The 12258-nt window shown below is 42.6% G+C and overlaps 1 protein-coding gene across 1 annotated transcript in view; it reads right to left on the reverse strand.

Moving 5' to 3' along the window:
• DSG2 (desmoglein 2) overlaps window positions 1-4639 on the reverse strand; it is a 49860-nt gene extending 45221 nt beyond the window's left edge. Inside the window, exon 1 of the mRNA XM_045886885.3 lies at window positions 4512-4639. Coding sequence (XP_045742841.2) covers window positions 4512-4550 — 39 coding nt within the window. The 5' untranslated portion in view covers window positions 4551-4639. The remainder of the gene's footprint in view (window positions 1-4511) is intronic.
• Between the last annotated feature and the right edge of the window lie 7619 nt (window positions 4640-12258).

The raw sequence follows: 12258 nt of genomic DNA on the forward strand, positions 1-12258 counted from the left end.
GATTAACTGCAAAGTTTCTATCAGTCCATATTTCTGGACCTCAACCATGGGGATTTTATTTTATTTTATTTTATTATTTATTTATTTATTTATCTTTTAAAGATTTTATTTATTTATTTGACAGAGAGAGACACAGAGAGAGAGGGAACACAAGCAGGGGGAGTGGGAGAGGGAGAAGCAGGCTTCCTGCAGAGCGGGGAGCCCGATGCGGGGCTCGATCCTAGGACCCTGGGATCATGACCTGAGCCGAAGCAGACGCTTAACGACTGAGCCACCCAGGCGCCCCAACCATGGGGATTTTAATTTAGCTCATTAAGTATGTCTAGGATTGGGGAGAATTTAGCCCAAATGAATGTGCATACCTTTTTGTACAGTACTTCCCTCTAAGTTTCTTATTAAAGAAACTTGTTAAGAGTTGACATTTTCCCATAACCTATTAATTTTTAGAAACAAAAGCAAATGTGAAAGCACATGTTTCTAAAATCCCTGCATATAACTGATTACTTCAGTTAGTTAATTAATAAGCTTCAATATTTATCATCTAATTTATGCTTGAATTTACTCTAAATTCTATTATCCAGTTGTATATTAAAACATCAAGCATAACTCCAATGTTATTGATAATTTGTAGATAGCTGAACCTATTTGTTAGGGGTTGAACTGTGTCTCCCAAAAGAAGATATGATGAAGTCCTAACCCGCAATATCTCAGAATGTAACCTTATTTGGAAATAGGGTCTTTGTGGATTTAACCAAGTTGAGGCCATTAGTGTGAGCCCTAATCCATTATGACCAGTGTCTTTACAAAAAGGGGAAATTTGGACATAGACTCAGACATGTGCAGAGGTAAAATGATAAGAAGAGATTTAGGAAGAATGTGATGTGAAGTTGGAGGATAGTAGTGAGGCATCTAAAAAGCAAGGAATGCCAGAAATAGTTGACAAACCACCAAACACTAGGAAGAGGCAAGGAAGGAAACCTACAGATTTCAGAGGGAATATATAGCCCTGACGACACCTTGATTTCAGACTTCTAACATCTAGAACTGTGAGACAATAAATTTCTACTGTTTCAAGCCACCCAATTTTTGGTACTTTGTTACAGCAGCCCTAGCAAACTAATACACCAGTAGATGTAACTGTTCGTAATACAATTTGTTATCACTGAATCCTTAAAATGTAGTTTGGTTTTTAAAAACAAGCTTACTTAGTCAAAGGCAAAACGGAGGCAACCATCAGAAAATCTACCCCCCCCCCCAAGTGCCCTCTTTAGCAGTCTGGTGAAGCCTATGGACCCTTTCTCAAAATAATATTTTGAAATTTATAAAAGGAAAAAAAACCATTGGATTATGAATGAATTCCAATACAATGAAATAGTCAGAATTTAAGAAACACCAATTTGTGATGTAGTGATATCATGTACTTCATTATCAACACATTAATAATAAGATTTAGAAGTCTGTTAGTGATGAGAACAAATGGTATTTTCAGATAACTGTAGTATGATGTGACAACATTTGTGACAAAGTCACAGTTACTGCTAATGCTAAGGCAGTGTCTTTCTTACACTCAGAATTTAAAGAAATGCTAAATTTCAGATAGAGATTAGTAAACATAGATATGTAATTTATTCCCAGCCATGTCTAAGGACCCTCTGAATTCTATCTGTGGAGCATTTGGTAGTTGGTGGATCCCAGGCAAAAAACTTTTGAAGAGGAAAGACTGTCATGAAATTGTTTCTATTTTCCATTTTGTGTTGGTGCCACTCAGTATCTCCTTTCTTGTGTGTCTCCCCGAACTGCGGAGGAAAGCTAAAGACCACAGGTCATAGACTCCCTTGCAGCTAAAGTTTTAACTGTGATTTAAGTTCAATCAATCAGCATTTACATAAGTTCTGAAAGAAGGAAGTGAAGTAGAAGCTATATGTATGCTGGCGAGCCTAGTATGTAGGACACAGTTGGGTTTTTGCAGCAATCTTATTACTGTTTTAGTGTCCACCACTAGATTACTGGGTGCCAAGAGGCAGGGTCCTGGTACATTTAGGTGGCAGGCATCCTAGTAAATGTGGCATGGTTCTGGACCTGGCAGCAAAAGTAGCATCCAGATCATGGCAATTTCTACATTGTGGGATTGGCAGTGTGGGTTTCTGATCGCCTTAAGTGCTTGGGTTTGGCTGTGTGGCTTGGAAGTCATTACTGACAACTCCCCTAAAGTCTGTTTCCTCAATCCTTCCTATAGTTATGCAATCAACTTAATGCCCTGAAATATATCCCTTCTTGCTTTAACTAGCTAGAATGAATTCTGTTATCTGCAACTGAACTCTGACCCGTGCAGAATACAGTTTATATTCCCTTCTATAAAAGACCCATTTCCTCAAGAACTCCTTCTGACAGATGAGTTGCTTTCCATTCTTTACCAAAGAGTATACTTTCAACTTCAAACACCCGGGGGGTGGGGGGGCAAAATGGTAAACTGTCCACTGTTCTTTGACCAAAAATAAACATACTCAAATTTATATCACAAAAAGCATAATAGAAAATACAAAGAATAGCCTAGAATCTGTTCCAGTTTGCTTAGTTATAATCACCTCATAAGTCAGTTATTGCCTGATAGAGTAAAAATACTGGATTGTTAAAATAGAAAATATGCATAAATTATTAGCTATTTCTCCATAAATATAAGTGACTTGGCCTGCTTGTTATACCATTTGAGAATTAAGAAGATTCTTTTCCTATGTGAAAAGAATTTAATATTTAACCCTCAAAGTAAGCCAGGTGCTATTAGCTTGGTAGTCAACTTAGCCAGGAGGTATCACAATGAGGGAACAGTTGCTCTATTATTTTGGAGGCCAAAAAGAAAATCCTAAATTGTCAGAGAAAAGTTTTATTAACAAAATGAACTTGACTGAAAATACCTCAATGACTTCAGCAAAATGAAATCGATAAACAGAGCATGAAAATGAACTGGTGTGCCAAAGGTCTGGAGGTCTTAATTATGCTATTCCAAGTGAGAGTTCACTAAAATCCCTAGATTGGATTAGTCATTTTTTTTTTCCTGTGATATACACACATACACAAAACAGGAAAAAATATATATTAACATAATTAACTACTATTAATACTATGTAAATATATTAATATAAAAATAGATGTGTATTTTTTCCCCTCCTCCATTGCAACTCTGGGAGAGGGAAGGTACTCTTCCGGAAGTTAGAACTTTTATTATTTACTTATTTATTTTTAAAAGATTTTATTTATTTATTTGAGAGAGAGAGAGAGTGCGAGAGTATGAGCAGGGGGAGCGGCAGGAAGAGGGAGAAGCAGACTCCCCGCTCAGCAGGAAGCCCGACTAGGGCGTCGATCCCAGGGTCTTGGGATCCACACCGGGGCCCAAGGCAGACGCTTAACCCAGCGAGTCACGCAGGCGTCCGGGAAGTTACAACTTTTAATATAGGGAACGAACTGGTGTGGCTTAAAAAATTTTTTTACCATTATATAAGAAAACTGAGTATGATTTTGTATCTAATCTCTCTGAACATATGTTTAAGTCTCAGGAAGGTGAACCCGCACTTACATCAGGGTAATAACTGTCATTTTATCAAAACCCATTTAGCAAAACCCCATAAGCCAGATACATTTCTTAGTCGTGTGCAATTCCTTTACCAAACAGAAAGCAAAGATACTTAAAATCCAATCCGAGCACTGAAACCAAGAATAAGAAATGTAGCTTTAGAGACCCAACATTATTTTCTAGCGGTTCAAGCCCTTTTCGTTAATAACGTCTGGAAAGCCAATTTGACTGTGGCTCCGCACTTTTTCTGTCACCTTTTAAAATGAAAAAAATCTTCAAACTATTACACATTTCATTATCTTTAACACCCGGAAACAGCTTTAGAACACCAATTTTGAGAACTTTAAGTTAAAACTATCTTTATGTGGGTGATTTTGACAATAATGTGGCTTTAACACACAAAAAAGTAGACTCTGTAAAATTTTTACTTTTTTTTTTTTTTAAACCCTATTTTTAGCCCTTTGTTGCCGTCTAGGAATAAAGGCGTTTCTCCGCTTTCCCCGGTTCACTGCCGCGGACGGGATCGTGGAGAACTGCCCCGAACCTGCAGGAAGGCACGGCCTCTGCCTCTCCCGCCTCCATGTTGCCGGTCGGAGGGAGAAGGCAGCAAACAAAGCCCCGATCTCCAGGAAAGGTGCTCCGCGCAGGGCCCGCGACACCCACGGATCCCAGCCAGAAAAGGCGCTAGAGCCGGAGTGTGGCGGCCGAAGAGCAGCACTGCAGGCAGGTTCCCGCCCGCCCGCCAGCGGGCTTTTGCGGAGCCTCGGGGTTCGAGCTCGCCACAGCCTGCCCAGCCCTCCCCCACCTCGCGGCTCAAAGAAGGAGCGCCCCGCGCGGGGCTCTGTTCAGGCGGGTGCGGGCAGGTCGCCGCGCGAGCCCGGCTCCCGCCCGCGCCCGCGCCCGCGCCCGCCCGGGGCTTCGCGTCCTCGCTGCCCGCACTTACCAGGAGAAGCAGCGCGGCACGCTCCGCGCTCCGCGCCATCGCGCCCCCGCCGCCGCCGCCGCCGCGCCCTCGCCTCGGGCTGCTACCCTGCTCGGCGCCCCAGCTCCCCCGCGTCCCCGCCAGCGCGCGCCCCGGCCCCGCCCCGGAGCGCCCGCCCCGAGGGCCGCTCTCCGCGGCCGCCGCGCCGCCCTGCCCAGGGGCGCGGTGCCAGGGGCGGCCGCCGCGAGAAAAATGGAACCGGGAGCCCGCCCCAGAAGCTGGCGCTGAGGTGGGAATTCCTCGCAGCAGGGAGGCGCGCGGTGGACTCCCGCCCCTCGTCGCTCACGCAGCTGGGACCGGGACGTCCCTGGGCTGGGGAGTTTGGGTGGCAGGCCCCGCCCCACCGTCCTCTCCTTCCCCGTCCCCTCCTCTCAGGAGCGTGGCCAGGACTAGGGAGCTTCTGGGTCACCCGGCGGGGACTCGGCCTGAGTAGCGCGGGCCGCCGAGCCCCGGCCCAAGGGCAAACCTCAACCTCCGCAGCGAGACCCGCGGTGTCCGGCGAGCGCCGCCCCCGGCCGCCCGAGGCCGCTCCGGGGTCCAGCGCTTTGTGGATGTGCGCGGGCCCGGAGCTCAGGTGGCGCCGAGGAGGCTGTGGCGCGCGCACCTGAGTCCTCAGTGCAGCCAGGGCTGCCTGGGGCCTGCTTTCAGGGAGCTCAGGTTCTGGAGCAGGATTTAGGTGGCTGGCTCTGCGAAGGCTTCTTGCTTCTCCCCAGTGCCTCTTCATTGCTTTCAAGTTTGCATTTTATCTGGTTAAGGGAGAAACAGAAAAATCACAGATGATCTAAAGGGACAGTCCTTTGACTCCTTGTTAACTAGACACAGCTAGGAGAATATTCTAGGGGTGTTAAGGGGAAGATAGACTCTCTGATATGATATACAAAATCTCTTACACAAAGAATAACTAGAGGTCAGAATCCTTGCTCCAGTAGTTACTAGCGGTGTGACCTGGACAACCTTTCTGTGCCTTAGTTTCAGATCTGTTTAATGGGATTAATAGCACCCAACACATAAGGCTGTTGTGAAAATTAAACCAGAAAATCCATGTGAAGCCTTCTGTGGTGTTTAGTACATCAGGTTCAATAAATGTAGATGTTAGTAGTATAATTATTATTGTAAGTGTAAGTGTTAAGTTGAACTCTTCTTGAAAAACGGAGACACTGGAATCAGCACCAGGTTAGGAAACGTCTAAGAAAGGTTAACTGTTGATGTTGGAGTAGTGGAAGAGCCTATAAAGTATAAAGGGTTGGTAGGCTGCTAGAAAGAGAAGTTTAGCATTCAATTTGAACACAATAGCAGAGTTCCTTCTGTGGTCAAAAGGGCCCTCTTGTTCCTCTCCCAGTTTATCCTACCCTTCTCGCCCCAGCTCTGATCTTGCCAATTTTTCAGATTCCGTACAGTTGGCATCTCCTCTTTAGTCCCTTTCTTCCCTAGCTGCCAAGGACCGCTCCCTCTGAGTGGAGAGAACCACATTCTCCTCTATTTGGTTAGGGCTTAACTGCTGAGTGACTTGTCTTCATAGTATTATTTAAGTGTTAGAGATTAAGTTAGCAGAGGACTAAGTATCTAGGAAGAGTGTTTAGTTGTCTGCTGTGTTTCCAGTGCCTAGAACAGTGCTGAGTACCAGGGAAGCTCTTAAGCGTTGGATGCATAATTAAATCAGGAGAGAAGTTTGTCTTCTAGTTTCCATTCCTTTTTCTTGAGCTAAATGTGGATGGTAGCACCTTGGTGATAATTCTCATTCCCCATCACTCTGGGAAAATTCCTAAATGAAGAAGGCAGGCTTTACCAAAACACTTTTACAAATCAACCCTGGAGACTGTATATAAATCCTACCTAAAATTAGTGCTCTCGCACCTGAGACCTACAGGCAAGTATTTATGCCTCATTATCAAGAGTTTGGTTTCCGTTTAGTAATGAACATAATTGTAGCTTCCAGAATGAGAAATAGCTAAGGCAAATTTTATTTCTGTTGGATTGTTCATCTCCCCCAGAGGCTGACAAAGTCAGTTTCAGTATTGTATTCTTTCGTAAGACATTTATTCCAAGGCTTTGAGAGAAGGTGTCAATACCTGCATTATCCAGTACTATAGTATGTCATTCTTGAAATCATTCCCCTTTAAAAATTCTGAAACTTATGACTCAGTGAGTTGAAGGCACTTGTTGAGAGTCAGATGAAACACAGCTAGTTCTCTAGCTCCTGACTTCTTTCTCCTGGCATGAAAGTAAATCTGTTTCATAAATCTCTGTACACAGGAACAAACACCGTTACCAACGAAGCACTTGATTGCCTTAAAATGAACTGAATGTTAACAAGATGTGAAAGATTTCACATACAGGGTTTTCCCCCTAAATTAGTAAATGTACTTTTCTTAAAACATGTACTTATAAAAAACAAAAACAAAAACATGTACTTACAATGTATCAGTTTGAATTATACTTTGTGCAAATAATTAGCTTTAATGTCTAGATATATTCAAAATACCTACCTGAGTTATGTTTCCCACAATACTTTACTTTACACATACACACAGACAAGAATAAGCTTCAAGTGATTGGCTTATTAGAGTCATCTCTTAATATTATCTACAACATAAAAATTTTGTAGAAACAAAAATTAATGTGTCCTTTATTTACTATCACTGGCTCTTTATTCCCGACACATTCCAGCATCAAATAACACTTTATGCATCAACAGTTCTTGGAAAATAGTTTGATAGATGACTGACCCTTTAAATCCATTGAAAATCCCAATGACTGTATGAGAATGTCAAAGAGATGAGAGCTAAATCAGGTGATTTCTGATTTCTAAATCATAAGGTATGGCCATTACCCAACATAAAAAATGGTCATTATGGTCAAGAGGCTTACTTATAGAACATCTTAGATAAAGGGTATGTAGGTAAGGAAAAAAATATGAGATACTTCTACATAATGTGAAAAGGGCAGTAAAAGAAGGAATCTCTTCTGGTGTAGCTCCACTCACTTATTCCTTCATTTATTCAACATTTAATTTGTCCCTGTTCACCAAACATTTCATTTGCATTTTATTGGGAATACAAAGATAAATAAGTATTTCTTCATCCCAAAAAACAAAAATAGGTACTCATGAGATAATATAACTACAGAACTTATAAAGTATTATAAACGCAGTGGTAGAACTATATGCAGGGTATAATGAAAACCTAGGATTTGCAGCGTCCCTAATTCACACTGAGGACCATGATATTAGAGAAGGCTTTCAGTAGAGACTATGGGGGTGGTGTGACCTGATTCTTAAAAGATGAGTAATTGTGAAGGAGACACTGAACCCACCAGGACAGAGTAACTCAAAACATAGACACTGTTGGTGGAGAGTCAGGGGCTTCAGATTTCTGTGAAGAAAGCATTATTTTAATCACATTAACACAAACAGGGGAGTCAGAAGTAAAAGCTTTTTTTTTTTTTTTTTCCCCAGTGAAAATTGTATTGAGGTATTAGAGCAATATCCAATTAGAAAAGTCTAGCAAGTAGTTTGAAATGAGAAGGAAAACGCAATTGCAGGTAGATTTAGGAGGCAGAAACAGTCACCTAATTTTCTTTCTTTCTCCATCCATTTCTTATTGTCTGCCCTCCTGTTAAATGCTTATGGCTTTTGAGTTCTTTCCTTTCCTTCTTTTCTTCTTACTTGGTACTGAGATGATTCTGTGGGCACTCTCTTAGTGCAAGCTTTCTCTCCTGAGCTTCAAACATGGGAATATTACCATTTGGATATTTCATGGGGACCTCAAAGTACCATAATAATTTTGTAGGGATGTCAAACTAACATACTGACAAAAAAGAGTTCTGCAATCCCTCTACACCTGCCCAATTCAAGCTTACAGCTTCCTCATATGCCTCTCACATGCCTTGTCAACTTGGCCACCCAAGCCAAGAACATGAGAGTCATTCTCAGTTCAACTTTTTCCATACTCTCCATCTCCAATTAGTTACCTTTCCCTTCATTCTCTGTGGTTCTGTTTGAAATGATTCATACAGCCTTTGTAGCAGCAATCACATTGTGGCTAATGGTGATTTCATCCTTGTCTGCTACTCCACCCATTTCTCTTTCTCAAGACTCTTAGTACTTAGAAAGCAGAGACCATATCATATTTATAGTGGGCCCAGCCCCTCGTATCCAGCAAATATTTGATGATCAATAAAGATTTGTTGAACTGAGCCCACACACTAGAAGGAACTGATTATAAGTAAAAAGCAGTATTATAAGGGAAGGTGTTTGAAATATGCTCTGTGGATGAATTAATGATGGATCTGGTCAGAAAATGTTGGTCTGGGATTTTGTGTGTGTGTGTATGTGTGTGTGTATGTGTGTGTGTGATGCACATGTGTACATGCATGCACACATATACATGCACATGTGTTGGTCTGTGTATGTGTGTTTCCCCTAACCACACTGCAGCTCAAGAACAGGAGAAGGATGGCTTACGGTGATGTGAGTTAGGGTTGCAGAATGGCCTGGCTGATAGTTAAGAGGTGTGTCAGTATACACGTAGAACTGAGTGTGGCACGAGGGGATGGACAGGATGAAGCTGGAGGAGTTTAGGGGCCAGTTGAGAAGACAGTGTATTACATTGGGTATGGAGAAATAGGAGCTGGGGAAGGAGCCCTGGTCCTTTTCCACGGAAGCCGAGGCATCTTGGCACTAGAGTCGGGATGTTGAGATTCTCATGGACTTTCCAGTTAGATGGATCAAGAGCCACCTCCACCTTGGGCAGTGAGAGAGGAGAACTGGCTGACTTGGGGTGGAGGATGGCTTCCCTGCCTTCCTGAACTAGAACTTACAGAGTAATAATCCAAGCCTCGCAGACTGCAAGCCCTGTGGTCTAGCCCAGAGGAGCCAGCACGTCCTTAATGAACACTCACCACACTGGGGCAGTAGCAGTCAGCCCTGGGAGCACAGCGGCAGACACCCACACCCCAAGAGCGAGGGAGCCCCATGCAGTGAGTCACAGTGTCTAGCTCAGTTGTTCCCCACAGGCTCCTCCTTGTGAGTCAATATACGGGGACTGGCCGTTTGGATGCAAGGTCCCCAAACCAAATGGCTGAAGGAGAGCCTTACCATTGTTCACAGGGCAGAGGAGAATCAGTGGGGGGATGCTACAGTCGCAAAATACTATTTGGCTCAGCCCAGAAACCAAAATTGTTTACTCTTGGGTCTAAGTAGAGTACTGATGACATCTTAAGAGGTTTTTTTTTTTTTTTTTTTCTGAAATGAATCACACTAGTTTTAAAACGTGATAGGACTGTAATAATGCTGGATCGCAGGGTGCCCAAAGCAGCAGGGTCTGGCCTCAGCAAACCTCTGGGGTCCCATCAGATGCCCCTCCCTCCCAATGACTAATGTCAGGAATCCTTTAGCTGAAGGTCCCCTTAGCTGTTACATGCATCGTACTGGGAGGGTGGCGTGTTAATCTCTTATCAGTCACTTACGCCATAGCAGATACCACAGATTGGCCAGGCATGCTCCACCTCAGAGCCTTTGCGCTCTCTGTTCCTTTTCCCTAGAAGGTTCTGTTCTAGACATGTACAATGTTTACTCCCTCACTCTTCATTTTTGTGCCCCTCAAATATTACCTTATCAGTGAGGCCTTCTCTGAACACTCATTTACAACTCAAATTATTCCCACCCCCAGAGCTTCCCATGTCCCTTCCTTGTTTCATTTTTCTTCTGGCACATCACAATCTAAAAGATTATGCCTCTATGTATTATCTGTTGTCATTTACTAGAATGTAAACTTCATGAGGGCTGGGGTATCCAGCACCTAGAACTTTGCCTGAGCCTTTGTAGGTCTTCAGTAAATATTAGTTGAATACGTGAATGAATAAGTGAATACATCTTTGAGGATATTTTGGAGGCTAGGGTGTGGGTGTGCGCACGCGTGTGAGGGTGCGCCTTTAAAGTGAGAGTAAAGGGGAACGAACAAGAGACAATTATACTCCTGGAAGGATGTCAGTAAATGTCTCCAAACTAAGGTGGACAAAAATCACTTTCCCTCACCCTTTTATTAAGGATGGGCCTTGCTAAGGCCGGCTGAACAGCGTAAAGTGGAGTTCAGAGGCCAGTGGAGAACATTGCTGTGTTAAGACTCCCTTTCTTGCAGGGGGGACAAAGTGTAAAACCATAAACCAAATGGAAAGTCTCTTTCCTTCTGGAGGTGAACAAAGCAAGCATTCATTACCAGGAGTGTGACACTTGGGAATGTTGATTTTATCTGCCCAACTACATTTTCTGGTTTTTTTAAGTTGGCTCCACACCCAGTGTGGGGCTTGACCTCAGAACCCTGAGATCAAGAGTTGCATGCTTTACCGACTGAGCCAGCCAGGTGCCCCCCAACTGCAGTTTCTGGAAAAAAAAAAATTTTTTTTTTCAGAATAAGTTTCTGGGCTTGGTTTTTACCCCAGGATTTATTTATGGGAATTCTTGGAAAGATAAGGAAAATAGCAGTGGCTGGGGACGGTCGGAGGAGAGTATTTGGTTGTTAACAAGAGCTCTGGACTGGAATCCATCCCCAGCATGACAGGACCTGCCAGGCTTACAGGCAGGCATGGGAGTGTTTACTGAGGGTGTCAGGCAGAAACCATCATGCTGACTCAATGTGACTAATGAGCCTACGGAGATAGACAGAAAGAACCCTCAGAAGACAAAAAAGGAGTATTGGTTTCTTGGCAGTTTGTTTCATTCATGTGCACGTGGACAAGGGATGTTCTTAAATGTAAGGAAAAACTGAAAGAGAAGCGATTCAATAGATTTGGAGAGCAAACTTGGAAGTGTAACAATGGTTGTTAAAGATCTTTCAAAATAATTTGGAGTGATAATTATAAATACTTTAGTAGAGAGAAGCAGAATCTCAAAAACAGTGAACAATTTTCATTTTAAAGAAAAAGCAAGGATTCGAGGAAATGAAATCACTCATTTTCGTTACCTTTCAGAATTCATCTTGGTGGTGGTGGTTTCTTATTTCAGTACCATACCTGTCGATGTAGTAATCTGTTAATAATCAAGCTCTGTAATTTGTGAGTGGTTTACTTGTTAAAATGATTAGAGCACATTTAAAGTTATTCAGTAATGATGTTACTTACTTTCATTTGGACATCCGTCTCCGGTGGAGAGAGTTGATTCCAGCTGGGAAGGCCAGTGCAGCCTCAAGGTGATCTTGTCCAGGATGTGAGCTTGTGAATGTCGTCTGTCACACGTGTCATGGAGAAAAAAAATATGGGGAAACCACTATTTTGGAACACGTTTATGTGAGCTGTGCTGACTAAAAGTTATAATGTTGTTATTCTTGAGTCCCAAATTAGATATTGTGAATGGCAGATTATATACGTGTAGTAACTTTACTTTTGTAACAAAAATAATTGAAAATCTCTTAATATGATAAATAATAATTTAGTTAACTCAGTTACATCTATTACACACCCAGGGAATTGGAGAGTTGAAGCAGTCTTTCAGATATAAGAAAAGAAATTCAAAATGTCTCTAGTGCCTGAGCATTTTAGGAAGATGTTTGTTTTTAAACCTGTTTTGTTTGAGCTGTACATTTTTTGTTTGTTTGTTTTTGTTTTTGTTTTGGCAGTGGACCGAATTCGAATTTCATCTCCCTCTCTAGTTCCCACTTAGAAATTTTATTAGACAGAAATATGTTCAAATGCTAAGCAAACCAGTTAAGCAAAA

Source organism: Mirounga angustirostris, unplaced genomic scaffold, assembly GCF_029215605.1.
Source record: "Mirounga angustirostris isolate CCGP_5_RB_7025 unplaced genomic scaffold, mMirAng1.0.hap1 SCAF_14, whole genome shotgun sequence".
In the NCBI taxonomy this organism is placed as follows: Eukaryota; Metazoa; Chordata; class Mammalia; order Carnivora; family Phocidae; genus Mirounga; species Mirounga angustirostris.